Source organism: Poecile atricapillus, chromosome 13, assembly GCF_030490865.1.
Source record: "Poecile atricapillus isolate bPoeAtr1 chromosome 13, bPoeAtr1.hap1, whole genome shotgun sequence".
Taxonomy (NCBI): domain Eukaryota; kingdom Metazoa; phylum Chordata; class Aves; order Passeriformes; family Paridae; genus Poecile; species Poecile atricapillus.
The window spans coordinates 4,801,200-4,825,731 of NC_081261.1; the positions used below are offsets into that span (position 1 = coordinate 4,801,200).

Below are 24,532 nucleotides of genomic sequence, written 5' to 3' on the forward strand. Positions count from 1 at the left end.
TGTTGGAGGTTTTTCTCACAAGCAGGACAGGACTGCTGGGTGACGTGTCACAACCTTTTGTTTTGGGCACCAATCTTGTGCCACAGGAGATGGCACAAGCTCATGTCTGCCATGAGCAGCTGATCTCTTTGTTATAGAACATTTTAAAAGTTTTTCAGCCAATAGCATATTGCTAAAGCTCACAGACAATTGTTCTATTCAATCACTAAAAGTATACATACACCTTCTTCAAACAACGCTTGTTTGTTTTCTTTCTATTTACAATACATAATACTCTATTATTAAGCTTAAAACCTTCTATCATCTTGGGAAGCATATTTTTCTGCACTCTTAAGTTCTATCTTGACCAAACCTAAAAACTCAACTATTGTTTAATGTCCTTGCATATTGTATTACTGTATCTTCTTTACTTTCAGGCTTTGCAGCTGCAGCTAGCTGTAAGTTCTCTGTTTTTTCTTTTCTGAGGCCTATTTTCACAGCTTCTGAAAGTCTTCTTACTTTCACTATTTTACACAGGAAAGGTTCATCCTGCCAAGGAAGGAAGAAATGGAAAACAAACTGGGACAGGTGACCTTGGGGTGCTTTGTATTTTCACTCGTGATCTCTGTTCTTCTGGGATCTCTGTTGTAGCAGGCTGAAAAGGCTGAAATTGAAGGTGAATTCATGGCTGAAGAATGGGAGCACAGAAATTGGGTGATCACTGATCCCAGGGCCAGGAAAAGTGATGGACAAAACCAGCTCTGCTATTTTCTGTCTTCACATTGTGTGTAGCTTTGTGGAAGAAGGTACTGAAACCAGAAAGGGCCTGCTGGCGTCAGACTGTATTTTTGCATTTGACTATTAATAACAATTACTAACCCAAAGTCTCTGCCCCTGCTGCAGATGTTGCTTTCCTTCTGCCCAGCTGAGCATGTTCCTGCTGCAGGCTCCAGCCCATGAGAGGAGCTGGAGGAAGTCTGATCTGGTTTCTGAACAGGCTCTCAGGAAACATCTTCAGCAATTTCTGCTTTCTGCATTTTTATGTAATCAGTCTCTACTGGGGTCAGAATTAGACATGTGTGGGATCTCCAAAATCATCTGATTTCAACTTCCTATGCTCTTACGGAGTTTGTGGGCCAGCCTTAAGACTCCTAATCATAAAAGATGCTTGTCTGTAAGGATTTTTAAATTAATATTACAGACTAATTCAGGCTAATTTTTGCATCAGCAAATTTTTCATGTAAAATAAAGTTCTAGAGTATCTGCTATCAAAATCTTGAATCAAGCAAAATCTTTCTGCTTTGCAACTTCTTGGTAAACAGACTTTACAAAGGTTGTGTGGAACAAGAGCCTTGCCTCGGGCATGCAGTGTAATACACATCCACAAAGGCAGAAGCTCCCTGGGCCTCTCATTACCTGGACTTGTGTCAGTGGATCTTGGAACAGGCATTTCAAACTGAGCCTGAGAGACAAGCAGGTGGCACTTGGAACCCATTCAGCCATCAGGAGATTGTCTGGCAGCACACTGAGCTGATGAGGCTGATGGGCTGAAAACTCTCTTTTTTCAGACACCTCTGCCTTTCCTACCTGCACGAAGCCAGTAGATAGCAGTAGAGAGGCAGAGAGTGACCCATGTGTCTGTGGTTCTTCCCAGCACACTTGGATTTTGGATGGCCTTTTCCAAAGCACTCTGCTGCTGTTGGCCCAGCCTTGCTATAAAAACAGAGCTGATGGGATGCTGTGCTCATCCTGTGCCTTTCTGGTTGCCTGTGACATACTGTCCAGTCCTGCCTGGACAAGCTTCATGGAAATTTGTAGCTGAATAATGACCCAAGTTTGTGCCTCAGGTGAGATTCAGCTGCTTCCTGCACTGGCATCAGCTGAACATCAGCTCACAGCCACTGGTGGGTGGTGAGTAATGGGAGAAACTATGATGATTGCAGGGAGAAAATCTCCAGGATATTGGATGCCTCGGGTTTCATTAGTTCTGTTCACAGAGCAGCTGGGGCTGTGCCATTGTATGAACTGTACCTGGTAGAATATTAGTATTTTACTCACTGCCTTTACTGCTAAAATTTTATTTGCTTTTTTCAGTGCTAGCAAGCAGAAGGGTGATATTTTCATGGGCTTGACTATCATGATAAGCCCAAAATCTCATTACTAAAAGTGTAATGCCTGGTTAAAAGCCCATCATTTTATCATTTGAGCTTGGAATTGCACTCCAGTTTGCACTGCGCTACATTTATTTGCACAGAATTTTGTCTATCTGCAATTCTTCATTCCTGACCTTACTGCCCTGAATTACTTTTGCTTTATTACTCAGCTGTTTCAGAGAAGAACTTCCAGAAAACTTATTTGTCAATTGGTCAGAAAGAAATAAAACAGTCAGAAGGAGTGAAATATATTTCTTGAAGATGATGTTGCATTTCTTTGGGAAGGATGTGGTTTTGGCAACAAAACATTTGCAACTTCCTCCAAGGCTATCTTTGCAAACAGAAAATACGAAGTTGGGGAAAGAGAGGGGTCTTCAAGCAGAAGGCAGAAGCATGGGAAATGAGGGATTAGGCAAATGTAAGTGAAGAGAAAGTCTGAGGGGAGATTGTGCCAAATATTTAGGGGTGTAAAAGCACAGAATTTGTTCTCAGGACCCTGGAACAGAAGTGGGCCTTTAAAGTTCCAGGCAATGGCAAAGCAAATAGAATATTGCAATTTCTGGTGATAATACTATGCTGAGTGTCTTGGAAGAGGAAAGGTGAGAAGGGCAGCCTGTTCCAGGGTTTACTGCCCTCTTGCTAAACACTCCCCAATGTCCAGTGTAAACCCCCCTGGTGAGCTTGGAATCATCCCCACATGTCCTGTCAGTGGATACCAGGGAGGAGAGATCAGCACTTCCCTGTCCATGTCCCCTCCTCAGGAAGCTGCAGAGAGCTCTGAGCTCCTCTCAGCCCCCTTTTCTCCAGTCCTGGATCCTCAGCTGCTCCTTGCAGAACGTTCATTCCAGCCCTTACCACCGGCTCAGTTGGCCCCATCTGGGTACATTTAAGCACCTGAATGTCCTTAAGTGGTGCAGACAGAGCTCCAAGTGGGGCTGCAGCAGTGCTGAACACACTGGGAGATCCCCTCTTTGGCCAGTTCCTATCCGGAAGCGTAGGAAAGAAACGCAGCGTGTAAAATCTGGAAATGGAGAAATGAGACTTCAGTGGGACTCACTCAGCGCCTCTGGAAAGGAAAAGATCTGGTTTTCTCTTCTTCCACTCGCTGCCCTGGTGTCTCCATCAGCCAGAATGTCCCATTTTGTGCTGTTTCACTGGATGATGATACACATCTTTATAGGTGAGTCTTCACCTGGTTTTTGTGTGTTTGCTCAGGAAACTAACTTTTCTTTTTTTCAAATGAAAACCAGAAACACTTGTTTTGTGAAAACTGGACAGTGAAAAAGATCATAATTGTATATAGAACTTCAAAATTTTTCTTAATTTACTGAGTTAATACTGCTTGAGGTTTGCGGTTTTTTCACTTTTAAAAATTTTTGCAGGTTCTTCTGTGTTAGTGCCCTTGTTCTCTTCCCTTGCAGAGCTCCTGAAGGATGAGAATGGCTCTTTGTTACCTGCTTTTAACTCAGCTCCATGTTGAGAATGTGTTGTCTTGAGGTTCAATAGTGAGTTAAGTGCTTCTTTTCTGTTTATAGTCATATCCTCTGCAATCTCATCAGCAGAGAAGCTTCAGTAAGGAAAAAAAAGAAAGGATTGATAGGGCAAAGATTCCAAATATCTTCTGTGAAGTAGGAAAATTATTCCAGGAATAGATCAAGGGGGAAAAAAAAATCTTATCAAACATTTGTCTTTGCTGGAGGATGAACATTTTTGTCCATCCACTGACCACTTTATGGGAGAGAAGACAACTACAAGACCAACTATTGGAATTACTGCTTAGTGCCAGCTGCCTCTGAGGGTGGGTTTGAGAGAGATTGTACACAAATGTGAGTATACCTGCATGATCTAACCAATTATGAATACCTCTTTCTATTTTGGATGGGATATTAAACATCTGGAGTCCATTTCTCTCTCACTGATGAAAGACTTTGAGTGGCAAACCTAACAGGCTCCAGTGGGAAAACCCAGGCAGAACCTTGGGTCAAATCTGGATGCCTGGAAAATCAGGGCCTTGGAGAAGGGCAGGATTCCTTTTACAGCAAGAGCAGGGTTTCAGGAAGCTCTTCATTTCAAAGACCTGTTAATTCCCTCCTATTTACTATTTCCTTTGGAAAATATGTCTATAGAAGAGGCTGCACCTGAGAAGTAAGTTATTTATTTCTTGCAGAGGTTCATGCTGCTGATTCCAGGCTGCTGCAGCATTGAAGCTCTCCTTGCCAGCCTGCAGTGCAGGCAGATGTTGGCAACATTAGCTTCACACAAATTGAAAGAGGATTTGAAACTGCAAAACCTGTAACTTTCTAGCAGGACTACTAGAGGGAAACTTCACTCAAGACACTCTGATGTCTTGTGTCTTTTCTCTTCTTCTTCTAAATAATTTACTTATTTATTTACTACGTTTAGGGCTCTCTTTCTCCCAAAGAGAAGAGCAGGCAAATTTTCATTTTTTAAAGGGTTGCTTAATAAGGCTATTTTTGTGCTGTGCAGAACTGGGCTGAAATAGCAGAAGATGAACCCATTTCTTCTCAAGAAGCAGCGACCTGAATTCTAGCAACAGTTTCAGCTGGTTTTGCACACATCTTTGTTGGGGTGACTTGAAAATATGTGTTAACCTGCTCATGACTAACCCCTTGCTCCCACATAAATACTTTCAAGATTTCAATACTGTATGTTCTGTCCTCATAGACAGAGGCTGTTTTTTCTGTTTTGCTGTTTCAAGGCAAACAAACCTTCCCTTTCCAGGGGCCAAAGCCACCATCTCACAAAGCCTTATCCTGTATTCAGGAATTCAGTTTCTGGCATATCCTGCCTTCATTTCACTGCAGAAGCTCCTGCCCTTCAGGCTGTATTGCCCGTTGTTTTGTCTGCCTCTATTCTTTCAGCATTTGGAGCAGTGGAAACCTGAATGGGTTGGCTTCTCTTGCCAGTGGGATAAGCAATAACGGATCTGAAATGTCATCCCAATAACAAGTCATGAGGCAGCCTGCCATGTCTGAAGCCTCACCTAGGGAATAGTCCATTAAAGAGAAAACAAAAGAGACACGGACACAGTTGGAAGCGTCTGTTTGCTATCTGGGAGTGGTGCCAAAAAGGAAAGGCATTCAAACAGCTGGCAAAATAGAAATGTTTGGCAAACCAGGGCTGAAGCTGGTGATAATAGCAGTGGCAGCAAGTCCTCTTTGGGGTGAGCAAGCTGGCCATGAGATATCAGATCTGCAGGGCTGGAGGACAGGTCTGGTTGCTGCCCAGGTCCCTCAGTTCCTGCTCCACAGTGTGTGAATGATAACATGGGGACAAAAGAAACATAAGAGGACTGACACAGACCAGGTGAATATGAACCAGGAAAGCTTTATTCCTGTCTGGGAACTGTTTTTGTATAGTGACTTTTGTGAAGAAGAAATCTCTTTTAAGGCAATCTGGGAAATCATGAACAGTTAAGAGGGAATAAAATATAGCAAAAATTCAGACCAGATGCCAAGATGGACACTGGCTGTAAACACCAACTAAAGCAGGTCACTAAGAGTAAGAGGACAAGGAAAGCATGTATGTGCTCTTTTTAACATCAGTATGACACCAACAACTAAAGCTTCTGTGCAGAGTTCCACAAGGTAAGTGGGATGAGTTGGCAGGGCTTGCTCAGTGCACTTTCTGAGAACAGGTTCCTACAGACAGATCCCACTGCTCTGCCAGCTTAATTAGGCCCTAATTTCACACATGAAAAGGTATTTTGGACCCTGCTTTCGAGACAGTCAGTGAAAGGCAACTGTGACAGCATTTCCTTTTCGAAGGAAGTGATGGTGGGCTGAGAAAACCAGATGTCTTTCACAACAGGGTTCTGAACACCTTTCAAACAGCCTCCCAGGAGAGGAGATGGGACGGGAGCAGAGTTTTCAAATTCCATTTGCAGAGGTCCCACCTGTGCTCGGGCTGTCAGCGACAGACCCCAGCTTTGCTCACCACATGTCTGATGCATTTTATGAGCCTCCCTCCAGCAGCTGGCCAGGACCAGAGCAAGGAGCAAAGCAAAGAGAGCTGTTGTCTGTAGTGCCTCAGGCCAGCAGCTGCCACAGGCTCCAGGAGAAGCCGTGGGGATCAGCAGCTGCGGCCTGCCTGCAGGCAGGAGCGTTTCTTCTCACGCTGCTCACTCCCTGTGTTTTGTGGGCAGAGTCATCATCAGAGACACACTCAGCTCTCCTCGTTCTCCCCTGCAGCACACACGGTGTCTGAAGCCACTGTGAGAGGAACAACAGGACAAGCTGTGACACTGCCCTGCTCCTACCGCGTGACGCGGCGCTCGGGCATCTCCGACATGTGCTGGGGCAGAGGCCCCTGCCCCAATTCAAAGTGCAGCAACAAAATCTTGCACACCACTGGCAGTAAGGTGACCTTCAGAGTGTCACAGAGGTACAACCTGCACGGCTCCGTGTCCTACGGGGACGTGTCCCTCACCATCGGGGCGGTGAAGGCGGAGGATGCGGGAATTTACTGCTGCCGTGTGGAGATCCCCGGCCTGTTCAACGACATCAAGAGGAACATACGGCTGGAGGTGGCCAGAGGTGGGTCTGGGCACCTTGGGGAGGTCCCCAGCATGGAGAAACCACTCCCTGGCTAGTGAAAATTGGGGTCTATGTGCGCTTTTTTGGTTTGTTTTGGCCAAAGGTGTTCTTCCCATATTACGTATTTTTCAAGGGAGATCCACCCCTGCTTGCCAATTTGAGTCACAGTCAATGTGCGATTTAGATTAAAAAAAAAACCCTAATTTTACCCTTTTTTTAGCTTTCAAATGAATATTTCATTTCTCATTGTGTAGCTCTGCTTGACATTTTAAAAGACGATGGAATTAAAAAGGGATTTATAATTTAAAGAGCCCTTGGAATGAAATTCAGTTTTTCATTTGACGTTCACCCCAACACTGAAAAAACTTTTGTTTCATTCATGTCATAAGGAGACACATTAGGATGACCCACCCTTTAGGGTGCTTCCTTCCCCTTAAGGGTGGGTCCTCAACATCCACATATTTGGAAATTTTGCCTCAGAGTCTTGAAGGTCTTCTTCCCCTTCCTATTATTTTTCTGAGCTGCAGGATAAAGCAAGGTCTCCTACAGAAAAGAAAGAGATGATATCCACCCTACACAAAGCAGAAAGATAATTTTTCTCAGGCTTTCACAGAGTGCAATTGGTGTTCACAGCATATTTATTTGTCTTTTTTAAGCAATACAACAGGAGAGAGGGTGGAAAACACTGCAATTGCTTGTCTGCCCCTGAGGCTGAGGGCAACACTCCATGAAAGAAGTACCAGTTGCAGAGATTAGCAAGAAGATTGTAGCTGAAAAACCAAGCTGTTTTATTTACTGTATTTTTATGAGGACATTGAAAAGCAAAATAACAAAGTTTTCAAGCTTTGGGGTTTTACCACACAAGGTTCTGACCCTTCCAACTCTACAAGAGGGTTAAGGAGGGGGTGTTTGAGACTGGTAAAAGAAAAGCAAATCTGTAAATCTGTATATTTCTCTGATTGCTCGTGCTTTCAGCTAATTAAAATAGCTTTCTGAATAGTAACTCTCCCATCTTCATTTTTAGTATTTTAGCAGCCAGATAATTTTTATTCATTTCTGCATTGGCTTCCCTCAGGGTTGGTTGTGAATGCTCTGACCGTGCTTTTCCCTTGGCTGTGTTTTTTCCATGCAGCCCCTCCAGTGACCACCACAACCACCACCACCACCACCACCACCACCACCACCACAAAAGCTCCTGTTTTCTCCAAATATATTACAGAAACAACTTTTGCTCCTCTAGCAACCTCTGATCTCCAGCCAACACCAGAGACTGCAGTCTGGCTGACAAACAGCATCCTTCTACCAGAAACCACAGCCCCCGAGCTTCCAGCAGTGACTACAGGGGAGATCTCTGCTCCCTCAACAATTGCTGGCACAGAAAATGACATTTTTACTGTAACTATGGTGGAAACGAGTGCTCCCCCCAATTTTCCAACTACTTCCCAAGCAGCTGATGTGATGACTGAAGATGTCATGCTCTGCTCCACACTCCCTGAAAGTACAGAGGGTAACCAGCACCAATCCTTTCCTTTTTCTGTGTGCAGAGATAGTCTGTGCTAGTCTGGCTGGCCCTACAGAGACTCTTCAAATACTTATATTTATATCTGGGAAGTTCTCTCTCAAATGCCTATGGGTTGTTTCAGGGGGTTTAGGCAAACACAGGTCAGATGTTGTAGATGATGCTAAATTGGGGTGAACAGCCAAGGCAGAAGAGGGTCAGGCTTCCTGCAGAGGAGCTTTAACATGGAGAAATAATGTGCCAGAAACCTCATGAAGTACAACAGAAATAAATGCAAAGCCCAGCACCTGAGGTGGAGTACCAGAGATTCAATTAACTGTGCACTAATTTTTTTTCTTGATTTGGGAAAGACAATTGAAATTGCCTGGTAAAAAGTTTAGTTTAGAGTATGTTCTGCTTGAGAAATAGTGAGAATTCAAAACATGTTTAAAATTGAGTATTTACATTCTCATCTCATATGAAGGCTGCTGCTGTTGTTAGTGATCAGGGTGACCTGTTATCAAACCATTTGTAGGTTGCTACTTTATCCACATTACTGACTTAATTTCCACAGATTGATGTCTGCACAAGTTTGAATGCCGTGTGGAGACCCTTCTAATTAGTGATCTTTATAAGCTTTACTTTTAATTTTGTTTCAGTGACTTCGGAACTCCCAGGTACACTTCCAGCTTCAGTGATTACTGAACTCCCAGGTACACTTCCAGCTGCAGAGGAAACCACCAGCTCTGTCATGATGGAAGAGATGTCAGTCATGGGTGAGTAGGATAACATTACAAGGTCAGGAGTTGCTTGCTCAGAGAAATTAAAAAGTTGGCAGAAACAGGAGTGTTGAGTGTTCTTAAGAGTGCACCAAACCCCTACTGATAGTTAGTCATTGCAGCTGGCATTGAGAAGTATTCAGGGTCGACACAGAAATAGTTTGAAATCAGAATGTAACAACAGCTGAGAAAAACATGTTTTTGTACCTCCAAAGGAAGTTGATTTTGAAGAACTCATGACTGTCATGTATCTCAGAGCTGAGAGAAGTCAAAAACTGAATTTTTCAACATCACTGAATTCTCAGATATCTGATTTGTCATCACTGTGAGCTCACTGAGATTAGATTGGTTATTAAGAAAAAACACTTCTTTATGAGGGTGGTGAGGCCCTGGCACAGGTTGCCCAGAGAAGCTGTGGCTGTCCCATCTCTGGAAGTGTTAAGGAAAAGTTGGATGGGGCTTGGAGCAACCTGGGACAGTGAAGCTCTCTCTGGGTTTTCCTGTTTCTTGATGAAGGCTGACATTTTCCATGGCTTCCTCAGCCACCACTTGTGGTGGAAACTGATCCTTCTCCTTTGGTTGCAAGGTGCTTTTGCCCTTCTCATTCCCTGAGAGTTCATTTCTCCTTGACTGAAGTAGTGAAAGCCACTGCAGCCCTCACTCCTTCAGGTGACTGTGCCAGAAATAATTTCAATCTTTTTCATTTTCAGAGGTTTCAGCAAATTCAGATGGCAATGCTGGGAAACATGAAGATAGACGAGATAAGGTAAAACCTCCTGTACGTTTCAAGAGTGTTTGGGTAGAAATCAGTCTCTACAGCAGGACATGCTAGTGATTTTCAGTGTATTCATACTACAGAGATTGCTTTTGCAAACAGGGGCTTGAAGTTTTATTTAGAAGCTCAGGTACCACCTGTTCCTGTTTTCAGTGGATAGAGCCAAAGCCTGAGCATTCCATCTGACTTGGACACTTCAGAAAAAACTCATCCCCTAGCATCCCTGTGAGAGAGAGGAGGTAACATCCTCAGGGTGTGAGCAGGCAAAAGACAAAGTTAGGAGGGCATTACACCTCCCTGTCTCTAAGAGAAGGATGGGGGTGACTGAGGTCCTACTTCTACTTTCAACACCTTATGGAGAAGTTCATGTTAAAGGGGATGAATCTGGTTTCAGTATTTCAGAATAAGGTTTATTAAGTACTGAACAGGTAAATTAAGTTGTTTATCAGGATCAGCTAGATGTGTCTTCTCAACACTTTATACAGGCAAGCTCAGAACAGCATTTCTAACTGCAGCCCAGTGCTCTGAGCCACCAGTGCAGCCCCTCCTGTGCAAGTAGCTCCGAGACAAACCTGCTCCCAAAGCCTTTTCAGTTTCCTTCTTCTCCCTTCCAGTTTCCCAGCTCTGCCATTCTCATTGCCTGTGTCATAGGGGGGTCAAGCCTTCTCATACTGATGATCTCCTTGGTTTGGAAACGTAAGTATCCTTCAGCTGAATGATTCTAATGCTGGCCTGATGCACGTGTCCTCCTGAGTCCCTGGTTGTTCTGGGAACTCTGCCATTGTCCTGGTGGCAGTGCTGTGTTCGTTTTGTGGGAGTTGCTGTCCTTAATCCAGGACTGTGACACCATCAGGAGGCCAGGGAGGATGAGTTGGTGAGGATGCAGCAGGAGACAGGCTGTGCAAAGAATCTGTTCCCTCACTGGTTGCAGGGCTGGCTCATCCTCTTGGCTGTCTTTTTATACTTATGTGGCCCCATAGTTTCCTGGAAATGCTCCCAAAAGACACTGGTGTAACTGAAATCAGGATGGGATCCTTTCTTTCCTGCTTAGCCCACAGAAACTTTGCAACTTGCTGTCATTGCTTCTGAGCTCATTTGACAGATACATTAGAATTATAGATTTTGTTTTGCCATTGTAACATTAATATTATTTTGCTTCCAGGTAAACAGGCAAAGAAGTTTATAGTAAAAAGGTAATCCATTTTGTAATTTCCTATTAAAAGTTCCAGTGTAATTTTTCTTAGAGACAGGAAGGTATTGGCCACTGATTGTAATGGGTGCAGTATTGGCTTGTGGTGCTGATTACCAAAGTTGTATTTGGAGGAAACTTCAGGTAACTTCACTCCAGAAATTGAGTAATGGTTCCTGGATGCTGCTTCCACGTAGGTATGATCAGAAACCCAGAGCAATGGAGAAATTAAGGAGCTGTTACTGCAGTGTAGTGACTACAGCTTAAGGAAATGCTTCATCTACTTTTATTTTTGATTGAGTACCAGGACATGATACCTTGTGCAAATGTAATTGATAAGTTCATATCTTCTGGCCTATCTTGAAAAAAATTAACTTCCATGGACAAACCACAGGGGAATCCAGTGAAGCATCACCCCTTTTCCAAAGACCAATAATTTTTCAATGGTAGCTGGTCCTTCACTGCTTGTTCTACCTGGGAGGCAGGGACTGGGGAGAGACCTTTCTGAATCCCTACAGCTGCCATTACAGGGTTTAAACAACCCTTTCTTATCCATGAGAAGAATGCAAGCCAGGTAAATACCTCCCTGGTGTAAAAAGCAGGAGTCACTTCATTGCAGTCATTGGACTCAGTAGCTTCAGGTTTCCACTTTCATGGGAATTTGCTGATGTTACAAATGAAAAATAATGCTCTAAAGCAGTAATGTCCTTTTGCCCCATCCATAGTGATCTGTGCTTCTCACTGCAGTGTTGGACCACCAGAAGAGACTGACAAAGTTTTCAGTGGTGCTGAAGGAGAAAACAACATTTTTTCCCTGTGAAGAGCTCCTACATCGTCTGCAGATGCCATGGGAAATAAAAAGGGCCTGTTCCATGCTGTACTGAGAGATACTTGTGAGCCCTCAAAATATCAGTGGGTATAAAACAAAGGCCAAAGCTTCAACTATGAAAATTTAAAATCTTTGTGCAAATTTTCCCATGTCACCCTTAAAACTCATTGCATAAAGAAGCTTATTTGAGAAGGGGCTTTATGCATTATTCATGGATGCTTCTGGCATCTGCCTTCTTACTAACACCATGTTGCACAATTGAATTCATTTTTCTCCATTTTTACTAATGCTCTTCCTTGAATACAACTTGTACTGTGAGGAACAGAAGAGATCACATGGAAGGCTGCCTATCTTCAAATTCCCATAAAGAAAGAAAAGGAATCATAAAGTACAGTTTTTAATGCTTTTATGTAATCAACAGAAAAATTAGGCTACAAGAATGCTGTGAGTTTAAATAAAAATTGCAGATTATTTAAGGGGTATCACTACTGCCTGTGATTCAGCATATTTGAATAACCCTTGGAGAATATATTAATAAACTTTGTAATTTGTCGCTGGCAATTGGACTTTTCATGCCATATCCTGAGGCATTTCAACAGGAGTTAGTTATTTCCCAGGTGTGGAAATGACTGGTGTGCTGTCTCAGCTCTCCAAAGAAATACTGCAGCATTTCCAGAGGTGGGAAAACACCCAAAAGACCAACCTGGAGGGAAATTTCTCTCCCCTGCCTCCACAAATCCCTGTACCACTTATATCTAAATCCATTAAGGAAGAGGGATTGTCCATGGAGGCTGGGGCATCATTGATGGGATGTACTGCAGAGCTTTTGTGTAATTCCCTGGGGTCCTCAGCCATCCTGCTGCAGTGACTTTGGGAGAAGATCCCAATCCATGACAGAGTTTGTTCTCCCCACTGCCTGGAGCTCATCAGTGCTCGCCATGGCACCTCTGGGCAACGAGAGCCTGAAGTAAGAGCACATAGTGGGAACAGCATTGGATCAGAAGGCAGCAGGGTCTGGCAGCTCTGGGTTTCCCCGCTGGCTGTGCTCAGGGCTGTGGTGAGACTGTGGTGAACTCTCCAGTGTCCTCTCACAGGCTGCGAGCTGGGGCAGCCAGGGGAGGTTCCTCTTTGGGCTCCTTCTCTGTCTCGTCTGGGTTCAGAGCCCTGCCCTGCAGCCTGGTCTAGGGGGGCTGTGGGAGGCACAGGAGAGTCCCCAGATTTTGGATGTGGTCTGTGGGCTCCCAGGCTGGGTTTGCTCAGCTGACACCTGTGTCTGTGCCACACCAGTGACTGTCACCACCCCAACACAGAGCACCTGGCATCTGTCACTTGTAGGCATGAACCCACACAAACCTGTGTGGAATAAAAGGAAACAAGCAACAAAGGAAATCCCAAACAATTCTGATGTACTCCTTTGAAAAAGCCAAACTTTTCTTTATGCTTTTTTTCTCCCACCTAATTAAACCTGATAATTAAGTCAACAATATCTCCATTGCAGCTTCCAATTGGCAGAGTTGGGCCAATCCTTTTGCTATTACTAATTAGCTCTTCACTAATGACTTCTTTACAGCAGAGCTGGCCCTCACTTGGGAAGGTTCTAGAAAACTTGCAGTGGTGCTGGCTGGACTTAAAAGCCCTGATTTTGGGGAGTTGCATGAGGGGAGAAGAGATGGGAGCCAGCAAAGTGAGTTTGATCTGATCAGCCATGTGGAAATGCAGCTCTGAGAAGCTGCAGGGAAGCTGTAAGTGTAACTTATGCCACTGAGCATTCTTATTTATCTTTTTATTCAGCCCAATTATTGAGGCTGAGCCTTGGGTTTAGAATGGCAATTGGAAGCAAGGATTTGGGGAGGGTTATGTTTAAATGAAAATTCATTGAAGTTATTTGTGAGGAGTCAGGCTGTCAGTATGTTCAGGGAAAGGTTAAAGTGAGCCTTTTAAATGTAGCTGGAGGAAATGCTGCTTTCCAAAAGCAACAGAAGCCCCAGGATGCAGTCTCTAGGTCTAGAGGAGAAAAGCTGGAAGAAAGCAGAAAGTCTTTAGAAAGAAAAGGCTGTCAGAGAGGACATCATTGGCATCTGGAAATGTTGGCCTTTATTTTTAAGACTTTTACCTTGGAAGGTAAAAAAAAATACACTCGAGTAAAGATAAAGCACTGTAGCCAAAAAACCCTCTGGTAAGGAATTAAAGCAATACACAGGGCAAAGGAGCAAAGCTATTTGCTTTAAAACCACCCTTCATTTCCCCAAAACTCCAGTCCCTCCATCCTGGCCTCCCACCACCTCTCAAACTGCCAAGCACCACGAGCTGAAATCACCCAGGTCTGAGGCCTCTCCCCAGCACTTGGAGCTGCTGGAGTTATCTCAGCATTTATGGACTTGCACAGGGAGCCTGTGGCAGAGCAAAGCAGGTTTTAATTTGTTTAGAGTCCATGTCAAGCCTAAATGTTGTTATATCTGGAGAGTCTCTCTCAGCTCTGTGGAGCAAAGCAGTTAATTAATGAAGGATTTAGCTTTTGGTCCAAGTAATGATTTTTATGGGTCCCCAGTACTTTGTGGACAATTGTCTGTATCAAAATGACTGATTAAAGATGGTAAAGGAGGTCTGACATGAGGAGATAATGACTGAACTGCCAGATTAGTATGGAGGAGGTACAGGAAAGCAATTAAAAAGGGAGATCTGAATATTTTGGGATATGGGATTGACTAATGAGGAAACAGAAGGAAATACTGAAAAAAAAAAAAAAGGCAAGCATTGACTTAGGAATACAAATCCTTTAAAAAGAAACCAGAGGAATGAATTAAATATAATTTTGAGTTTAATAAGAGACCTCTCTTAATAGACTTTATTGGAGCTGACTGTTCTGATGGTCTCTTTCCATCTCAGCAGCACATTTCATTATGTTTCCAGGTTTGTTTCTTTTGCCTTAATGTGCATTTCCAGGCATTTTTTAAGGTTAATATAAAAAAAATCTCTTGGTTTCAAAGGTGAAATGTAATTGGGGCTTAAGAAAGAGCAAGCAGAAGGGAAGAATGTGGCTGAGTACATAGGAAATTAGAAATAAGAATAAATAGCATCATGGGACTTGGGGAAAGAACAGAGATAACCACACAGTGTGAGATGAATGCATGAAAAAGTGAAAAATTTTAGCTCCGTAGAAGGAGGAAATGGGACGTGCTGCCACAGACATGACAGCAGGTGGCAAAATTGAGCTGCAAAGACTGAGCAGAGGAACATCTGGAGAGGCTGTAAGGTGATGCAGATTTGCTGACACCGAGCAGAATCAATGCAGCCTCCTCCAGTGATGATGGAGGTCCCAGCCAGGAGTTCAGCTCATGGGCTGAGCTCATGGCTCCAGGGAATGCTTTCAGCACACTTGCTCTGGGCTCTGGCTAGGGTGGTCTCCAGCAACACAATTTCCAGCCACACCCTCAGTAACAGCCTGGTTTTCTTGTGCCCCTGAGGCTGTGGTGACCATGCACTTCTTGGTTTCCTCTTCCCACTGCTGGCTAACCCCAGCTGGGAGCAGTGTGGTTTTGGTTTCTCTTACTAATTTAAAACACAAACCCCAAGACTCAGCAGCTCCTGCAATCACACTGTGGAAACAGTGACCTGGGAAAGGAAATGTCAGCCCTAAACAATCCCACAGCTCATCTCAGCACCCTCTCCCTCCTGCCATCCAGCAGGACAGGGCTCTTGGCAAGGAGCCCTCCAAGGAATCACTTTGGAGTGTTTAGGAATTAAGAGAACACTGTGATTGGAGTGGGGTTTCCCACAGAGGACCCTCATCTCCTCACCCTGTGGTGTAGAGTCCCAGAACCAATGAGTTTGGCAAAGACCTCCAAGATCATCGAGTCCAACCCCCGCCTGATCCCCACCTTGTCACCCAGAGCAGAGCACTGAGGGACAGTTCCTTGAGCACCTCCAGGGGTGGGGACTGCACCACCTCCCTGGGCAGCCCCTTCCAATGCCCAACAGTGCTTTCAGTGAAGAAATTCTTCCTGATGTCCCACCTGAACCTTCCCTGATGCAGCTTGACACCATTCCTTGTCCTGTTGCTGGTTTTCTGGGGGCAGAGCCTGCTCCCCACCTGGCCACAATCTCCTTTCAGGGAGCTGCTGAGAGCAAGAACATCCCTCCTGAGTCTCCTTTGCTCCAGGCTAAACACCCCCAGCTTCCTCAGCCTCTCCTCATAGGACTTCTTTTCTAAGCTCAGCTAAAGAGCTCCAAGTAGTTTGAAACTGAGACAGGAAAGACCATGAGGACACTGGGAAGAGAGAGGCAAATTGGGGTGTGCAGATAGCAATGGAAGAACTGGGGAGAAAGGTGTTGGGAAATAATCTCTGGTGAAAGTTCATTGCCTTTCTTTAGTCTTTCAAGCACTGACCCTTTTCCAAGGGGAAGGGAAATCTACCACTTCCCCAAATATTTTTTTTTTTTTTTAATTTAGGAGAAAAGAAGCTGAATTTTCTCTGACTATTTTGAAATGCAGCTTCTTTTTTTAAGTATCTAGAAAAACAGTAAAATTTTGTGGGGGTGTGGTTTGGAGTTTTTGGGGGGGAGTTCTTGTTTTTTTTAAACCTAGGTGGGTTTTTTTTTATACTTAAGGAGATGAGGTGTATGGTAGGTAATCCAACCTAGGGAATAAATCCTATCTGTGGTTATTTTTTCTAAAATAAAGTATATTAAGGCCTGACTATTATCTCATATACATATTCTGTAGTTCTACTGATGTAAGTATACACTGCATCCTGGAAGGTAACTCCTTTTCATGCTTAAATGCACATCTAATGAAGATTCATGGCTTCAAAGGTGCTCTCAAGCACTAGAGCTGGTGTCATCCTTAACTAAACCATCCAGTAGTTAATAAACATCCCACAATCATCTGCATATTTAATGCAGGACAGAGAATTTTATGGAACAATCTCTATATTTTAATCCAGCAATGCATCATTTATGGGATTTTGGATTATTCACTTTGTGCTGAATTAAGTTGTCTCTTTTCACCAAGCGAGCCCCCCGACGTGGGCTGTGTCACTGGCCAGGCTGCCCAGTGATGGATGGTGCTGGGATGAATTATTTATTGGCCATTTTAGATCACTTGCCCAGCAGTGAACTAAGCCAGTTAATTTTACATCTGTTCATCTCCATTCCTAAGTGCACAAAATGGTTTCCATGTACATGAAATTCATCTCTCTTCCTTCCTCCCCCTCCTTCCAGTGCCCTGGTGAGTTACCCATGAGGTTTGGGTGAGTTTGGGATGCAAACTGTCCCTTAGGGGGTGTGGTGACAGTGTCCTGGTGTGGGAGGCTGTTTGTCCAGGGTGGTTCTGGTTCTTCAGCTCTCACTTGTGCCTTACTTTAAAAGCTGTGGAATGGAAATGGCTGTGACTCCTTAGCTTGTCATGCGTGTGGTACAATCCTCTTTAGTCCACAGGGATGTGCAAAGAGAGTGTCAATGGAGCCAGTTAGGGTGAGGAAACTCCTGGAGGCTGTAATGATCAAGCACTGATTTGTTTTTTTAATTATTTTAAATTTTATTTCTACCTGTAACCTCAGCCAGTGCTGGGGCAGAGCCCTCTCCCAGGGCTTTCCTGTGAGCTCTGCTTCAAGGACAAGGGATATTCAGTCCCTCAGTGGAGCAGAATCAATGCTGCTTTTGAATTCTGCTTGGTGTTTTATGCCCTTGGTCCATTATCTAATGGGGAATATGATGAGGTAATTATGGAAATACACAAATTGCAACCTCATGAATACCAAAGAACTTCGTGATGATCCATGCTAAAAGAATGCATAAAAATGCAAATCATTTGTAAATGGGGAGCAGTAAATCTTGTTAGTATTAATAACTTAGAGCATTTAATTGCATGAGGTCTTGATGAATTCTAACCAAAGCTGTCTGAAGAGATGGTTTTAGGACTCTTATCCTGTGAACTGTGCACCATGAGGTCAAGGGGAGCTGGAACTTGGATCCACTTGGTGGATCTGCCTTTGGCTCCCTCTATAAGCACTGCTTGGCTGGTTCTTTTGTGGGCTAATGAAGGGATTGGGATTTATCCTCAGGCTGCTCTCTGTTTTTGTCATATCACACTGTATCTTGCTTTGGTTTGTGGGAGGTGCTCCTGATGCCTTTTTGGGCTACATAAAAAAAGAGGCCAGACAAAATTAAGGGAGTAAAAAGTAAAAATATTTAATGAAAGGCCTTTAGGTACATTATGGGCAGATGAAACACCCAAAAATGGATGACAGGTTACGAGTTTTCACATTTTATAAGCTTGGTCCATTTGCATATTGAGGGTTAATGTTCCAATTACAGCTTCAGGTAATGAAGTTATTTACCCCAAGTTTGCTCCTCCCCAGCTCACTTTTGTTTTACATTTCTCAGGGCCTGAGACAGTGAGGTGTCCTTTATTCCCAGGCCTGGAGAGGAATTGTTGTGTCTGACCAAAATGTGAAGACAGCAGCTATTGCTGTGCATGGAGTCCAGAGCTATACACTAAAGAATTGCAGGATTACAAAGATATGAAAAATATACAAACTAAAATCCAAAGGCATCACTCCCAGCAGCATCCTGGGGATGAAAGGGAGAAAAAAATTCCATCTTTGTTCATATTTTTGTCATTTTTTGTGCTGCTGTTTTGATACATCTGGCCAGGTATGAGGGGCTTTTGTTGGGAATCTGCTGGGTGAAGATTCCACCTGGAAACACACTCACTGAAGCTTTCCCAAGTCATCAACAAACTTCTTTTCCTTAAACTTTGCCAGGCTTGCCAGTGGCTGGGTGTTTGGTGGGGCTCCTATTTATCAGCTCTTCCTTTCTCTTCAGTTCATCCATCCCCTGTCTATAGCTGAGCTATTCTGCCCTAATCAAAGATACTGGATGGCACCTCCATACATGAGCCCTGCAGCTTCACAAAACCTGATGAAGGAGAGAGGAATATTCCAAGAGAAAACAAGAAAAGGTCATGATTTATTGCTAATAAACAGCTCCTTGGATCTTATTATCTTTGCTGTGTAGAAGCCTGGAGATCTAGATTGGGCTTTATAATTCACATTGAAATTCAATGTATCACATGTCTCTTGTAAAGCCACATTTTTGAATGATACTCAAACCCTATTAAACAGGTACTCATTAAACCACAACACCCTATAAATTCTTCCTGAGTTTTGTTGACAGTACACATCAAACACGAACCGTTAAGTGCTTTTCATTTTCCTGGTAGTGGGCTATCATAATGCATCACATGACAAAATAATGTGTTTACATGACAGATTTAATGCTTGATCTGCTGCATGAAATGCTTCAGAGCACCAGAAGACAAAAATGTAACATTATACTTCCAAGTGTCTATTAATTCTTAACTAATAATAAATTACAGTGGGATGCTGATAAAAATGGATGAGAGAGGAACATGCACACGGGAGGAATTCATGAGGATCGGTGACATGGCAGTGAATACTAAACACAGACATCATAGCTAGAGTGGAAACACAGCATTTCTGGGGTGGGAAGAGACTTGCTGATGCTCCACGGGGCTGACAGACCCCACAGGCTTGTAGTGAAGGTCACATTAGCTTTACTTTTACTTTTCCCTCCTAAATGGTGCCAGCAAGGAGTCCCAGCTGGTGCTGCCCTGGGAATTGGCCAGGCATGTGAGCAGGACTGGAACTGAGCCCCGAGGGTGCCCTACCAGCCCTTTGTGTCAGCCTGGGGCTGAAAGGGTCACCCATTCGTCCCTCTTAAGCCCTGTGAGCTCAGCTTTGCCTAGCCTGGTGTATTTCTTTGTGAATTGTCAGCCTGTGCCTGGCCTGACAGCTGAGGGGCTGTGGGATGGTTCCAGGGACCTTACAGATCCACAGCCTCTGCATGGACATCTTGTAGGGATGAGGGGTTCACTGAGTGCCAAGGGCAATCACCAATCCTTCTGGGGCTGGGAGAGACAGAAATCAACCCCTTGCTTGCAAACTGCCTCCCACCAGCAAGAGAAAGTAACCAAATTTCACTTTTTTCCAGCCAAAAACTCTTCTCCCCTGCTCTCTCTTGCTCCATCCCTGCACGTCCTGTGCTGATCCGTGTACCCTGCCCGTGGCACTGGGCACGTGGCTCCCACCCTCATCCTGCCTGTCCCAGCCACCCCAGCACCTCCAAACCAGACCCCAAGATGTGCTTTTCTCCCACATGAATCAACTGTTGTGGTTAGAGCAATGATTTCATGCTTGGGTTTGAGCATCACTTCCTACTCTCCCTCAAAGCAAAGCACAGACAAGCCTCAAGTCATTCTGTGCCAAATTGTATTTTGTTTTTTCCTTTTGTAAACCTCTATGCAAACCATTTTTACTTTTGCTGTTTGTTTGTAAAGGATTGTTAATTCTGGAGTTTCTTTATGAGGAGTTGTCCCTCAACAGGTCTCATTTCTCCCCAGTGCCAACTCCTTCCCTCCACGCAACTCTGCCGTAATTCACGACATCGTTGACTTCCAGCCCCCGCAGAAAAGTGCCAGAATTTGGAATTTCAAGAGAGATATCCAGCCACTCCACAAGTTTAGAGTATGAGGGCAGCTGTGTCCATTAATCTTTTAAAAGAACCCAAATCTCTGGTTTTTATTGCAAGTGGGAGCTAGGAAGGAATTGGTATGTGAGAAAACAATGCTGTAATGATGACATACAATCAAAGGGAGGGTAATAAACCTGCTATTCCTCCGTACTTACTGGGGGAGTTGGCTGGGGAGCAGGAGCTGAGGCTTGTTTTAACTACAGACAGCTCTCTCTTTTCAGTTTTTATAGCTTTCTCAATCACTTTGCTCATCTGCTGCTGGAGGCTTTTATTTGCTGATAAGGGCTGTTAAGCAGTTGGAAAGTCAGGCCAATGAAGTTATATAAAATGCAGCAAAGGGTTTGTGCCAGGTTACAGCCAAGGTGCTGGAGGAGGGAGGGGCAGGAGAGGGCTCCAGGCCTTCCTCTTGGCAAGGGAAATGTCCTGAGAAGGAGACAAATTACAGTACAACAGCCAGAGATGTAGTTTATTGCAATTTGTCACTCAGGAGGGGCCATATATACATATTTGTGTATATATACACCATCTTATATTTGTCCCTGCTCCTTGTGCTGATGGAACAGTGGGTTCCTCTTTCTTAATATTTTTCCTTTTTTTCTGAGAAATTTCTGGAGCCTCCTTCAACAAGAAAATGAATTATGAATGTTGATATGCAATGGGAGCTGTGCTGAGGTTGCCTTGCCCCAGTCCAGTGGTCTGAAGCAGCATCTTTTAGTGAGGAAATGACCAGTTAAACCCCAGGAAGTCTTGGAGACACATTAAAGGCTACTTCCAAAGTGACTTTGTAATACATTTCCTTATCTGGAAACAATCAATGATAGAAATGGAAAAACGAACAGATTTTAAGACTGCAATTTTTCTTTGAGCAGTCTTCAGGGCTGTGTCTCTGCAAGCCTGAATGCAGGGGATAATGTTGGGCTGCATCCATGGTAAACCTGGCTTTTTTGGTTTGGGTTTAAAAGATTATTCTATAGAGGGTTGGTTTTGTGGTTGTTTTTTTGTGGAGGGAACAGTGATTCTGGGACTGCTCTGTTCTGCTTTCTCAGCCACTATTTATTTATTCCAATTTGCCCCTTTATGAGGAATTAAAAATTAATCTGGAATGTCAGGTCTGGAAGGCATTATATATATATATATATAAAAACTGATACAATTTTAGAATTTAAAAAACCCCTAACCAACTAACCCAAAACAAAAAACCTGTTCTCCATATTCAGCTACTCTCTTTCAGGTCCCTTCTGCAAATTGTTAACATAGTTCAGTTGACTTGTGGTCACTTTTAACAGTTTATCAAATTTTCTGATTTTTAAAAGGATCCTAATTTGCTCACTTCATGTCCCCAGAGTCGAGGATTCTCTTTAAATCCTGCATTTCTCATCAACTTGTTTGCAGCATCAGTTATTGCAGTACAACAACAGTTTGTTTTCAAAGAAATTCCTGGAAAAGCAGGCATCCTTTACAAATGTCAACTCTGTTTTGGTCCTGACCTGAAAAATGAGGAGTGTCAGGTTTTGCTAAAGCATTTCAGTTCTCTTTTGCTCTTTCTTTTTGCTCTGAAGCAAATTGGAAACATTCTGTCGTCCCTTCTTGTCTCACCTCTTGCGGATTGCATATGATGGGTAGGTAGGTAGGTGCCTTTCTGCTTCCTACTTTAATTCTTGAGAAATTTCCATCTAACCCCAAGGAAATATGAAGTCAAAACTGATGACTCTGCCTGGAAAAAGTCCACTGAGATGTGACAGCTCCTCCTCCCCGGAGCAGAGCAGCAGCACGAACACCTTGGGAGAAATGCTGCTGACTGCAACAAACCATTCACTTCATTTTCCTTTCCCTCCTTGAAAGCAGTTTGTTCAAAGCCCTCTGCAGTCAGGAGCCTGAGAAAATAGTTTAAAAAGCTCTAGGAAAGGATTTACTCTTTGCATGAGTTGACAGTCTGCAATCTTCAGTGCAGAGCAGTTAATTGAAAACCGGGGAAGGAAAGGCTGTTAAAAGGTATCATGTGAATCTTGGCTCAAGGCAGTAAAGCCCAGCTTTCAAGTTAGTTTTTTCCCCTGTTTTTCTTCTTGAAAGATGTGCAAGTTCAAGGAACAGAGATCTCAGAGTTTGGATGGCCATAAAGCTGCTTGGTAATGATGGACCATCTGCTGCTGCGAGTGCAAGGTGCTCACTGTGGAAACCTGCTGGGGCTTTGACCAAATGCCTCTTGGAGGAGCTGAATCCCTCTATTTCTACAAATGTACATATTCCCACATTGCTACTGCATCTCTCTTCCCTAACAGCCTGGATTTTGTGCCCAGCACACTGGGATATGCTCTCAGCAGAGCACAGTTCTGGCCACCTCACACACAGTGCTTGCTGCTCTCACTCTTGCCAGATCTACCCATCTACTTCATCATTTGGAAAATCGCTTTCCAAATTGTGGTCTGTTAACTGTGTATAAAATTGGCACTGAATGTGGTCTGAATGTCACTTCAGGAAAGGTGGTATGAATCCTTTTAGAAAAAGTGTAGCCAGTGAGTCTGCCCACACTCGCTGGTGTGTGCAGTGTGCTCCCTTTCCTACCCTCTGCAGGAAGGATTTGAGATCTCCTGGGCTGATGTTACATTTTCTGGTGCAGATGCATTAAAAATGGATTCATTTTCTTTCTTTTTTTTTTAATTTTTTTTATCAGGCTCCACTACTTTCCTGCTGGGGCTATTTATGTAGAACTAGATTTAAACGTCTCCTATTTCATCATAAATTGTATTGACCTAGTAAAATCCATGCTGTTTTCAGCAAAGTCTGTTCCATTTGGAAATAAGATATAAATCTCCTGACTTCAGAAGGTTTTTCTAAAAAACCCTCATTTGAGGCACAAGTGGGGTCAAGGCAAGGTAAAAACTGAGATCCAAAGTTTGCTGTGCTTTCTCCTCATACCAAAATCTACCATGTCACATCCACCCATCCTTCAGAAAATTTTACTCCTTGCAACTTGTAGTTATTAATAAAACAGGTCATTTATATATACAAAATATATTATATATATAATATATATATATTATATATATATATAAAATAGATATATAATAACAGTAGGGTTAATAAAATCCCCACTCTTAACAGAGTCAGCTGCCATCCCCCTGCTGCACCACCTCTGAGCCCCCAGAGACCCAGAAATGAGAACACACCTGGGGGGCTCAGCTTGTGGCGTGTTCCCAGGGTGATGGCAAGCCTCAAGACAGAATTTCCCACAAAATGTAATTGCTGCAGCTTCTTTAAGACATTGCCAGAAGAAGAAGAGGTGTTGAGGGCACAATCTCTTTTTTATGAGTTACAGTGTGTACTCATGCATTGGAAACCAGGAATTCATTTCTATCATTCTCCTGAGAGAGCCTAAAGCCACTTTTCCCAACAGAGTGGCTGAGCTGGTGGCTGCTCTGGAGTAGGAACACTTTCCTCTGTTGTCTGCAACTAGAATACTGAAAAAAAACCAAAACCCAGAGATTTGAGTTCCACTGGTGGCAGAGAGAGAAATTACTGTCAGAATGGAGTGGGGTCCAGTGAAAGAGAGGCCTGGGCTCTGGACTTGTCCCCCCCATTGCTTTGAATTTTCCTTTCAACCATATACACAAGGTTTTGGATCAGGAGCAAAGTCCTTTTCCCTTTCTGTGGTTGTCTCAGCAAGCAGCTTGTAGCTCCATAAATCCCCTGCCCCTTTTGCCTATCAAGAGTCTTGGAGGGAGATCATTTCTCTGGATGGTCCAGCTTTGGCTGGATCATTTCCAAGGCAGGTATTAATCCCTGTGCACTGCCCCTCTTCCAGGATCTGGATGCACTCCAGTAGCCAAGCACCTCTGCTCAGCCCCAGAAACCACCATGCCTGAATTTCAGATGCAGAAGTTACTTTTATCTAGCCCTGAGTGTATGCACAGAGGAATAACTGAGTTACTTGATGAACTGATTAAAGATTTATAGTTCTTAGAGCACATAGCTGTCTTTTGGGGAAAATCCTGGATCAGAAATCCATCTGTGTCCTCACTAATCCACGTATTATTCTCTCTCATTACTTTCTATTGATTCATTTTCATTTCATGTTGCAGCACTGGGTCACCAGTGTGTTTCTGATACTACAATACATTATTTAGCTGTCTTCTGACTCTGGTGGCATCTGCTAACATGGTTGACTCTTCCCTGTCTACTCATTTAGTAATAGTACCTTAATTTTTTCTATTAATAATACCA

General features: G+C 43.6%; 1 protein-coding gene across 4 annotated transcripts; it reads left to right on the forward strand.

Annotated features, from left to right (window-relative positions):
* Window positions 1–2,616: 2,616 nt before the first annotated feature.
* Window positions 2,617–12,341, forward strand: LOC131584267 (T-cell immunoglobulin and mucin domain-containing protein 4-like). 4 transcript variants are annotated; one of them, XM_058849181.1, is made up of 8 exons: window positions 2,617–3,312; window positions 6,344–6,688; window positions 7,821–8,195; window positions 8,882–8,962; window positions 9,676–9,743; window positions 10,355–10,436; window positions 10,903–10,933; window positions 11,677–12,341. In XM_058849181.1, the coding sequence occupies exons 1-8, from the start codon at window positions 3,168–3,170 to the stop codon at window positions 11,747–11,749; spliced, it is 1,200 nt and encodes a 399-aa protein (XP_058705164.1). In that variant the 5' UTR covers window positions 2,617–3,167; the 3' UTR covers window positions 11,750–12,341. The 4 variants fall into 4 exon arrangements, with proteins under 4 accessions (XP_058705164.1, XP_058705162.1, XP_058705161.1 ...); XM_058849179.1 differs by having other exon boundaries at window positions 2,625–3,312; window positions 7,830–8,195; window positions 8,846–8,962; window positions 11,677–12,340; XM_058849178.1 differs by having other exon boundaries at window positions 2,626–3,312; window positions 8,846–8,962; window positions 11,677–12,340.
* The last annotated feature ends 12,191 nt before the right edge of the window (window positions 12,342–24,532 follow it).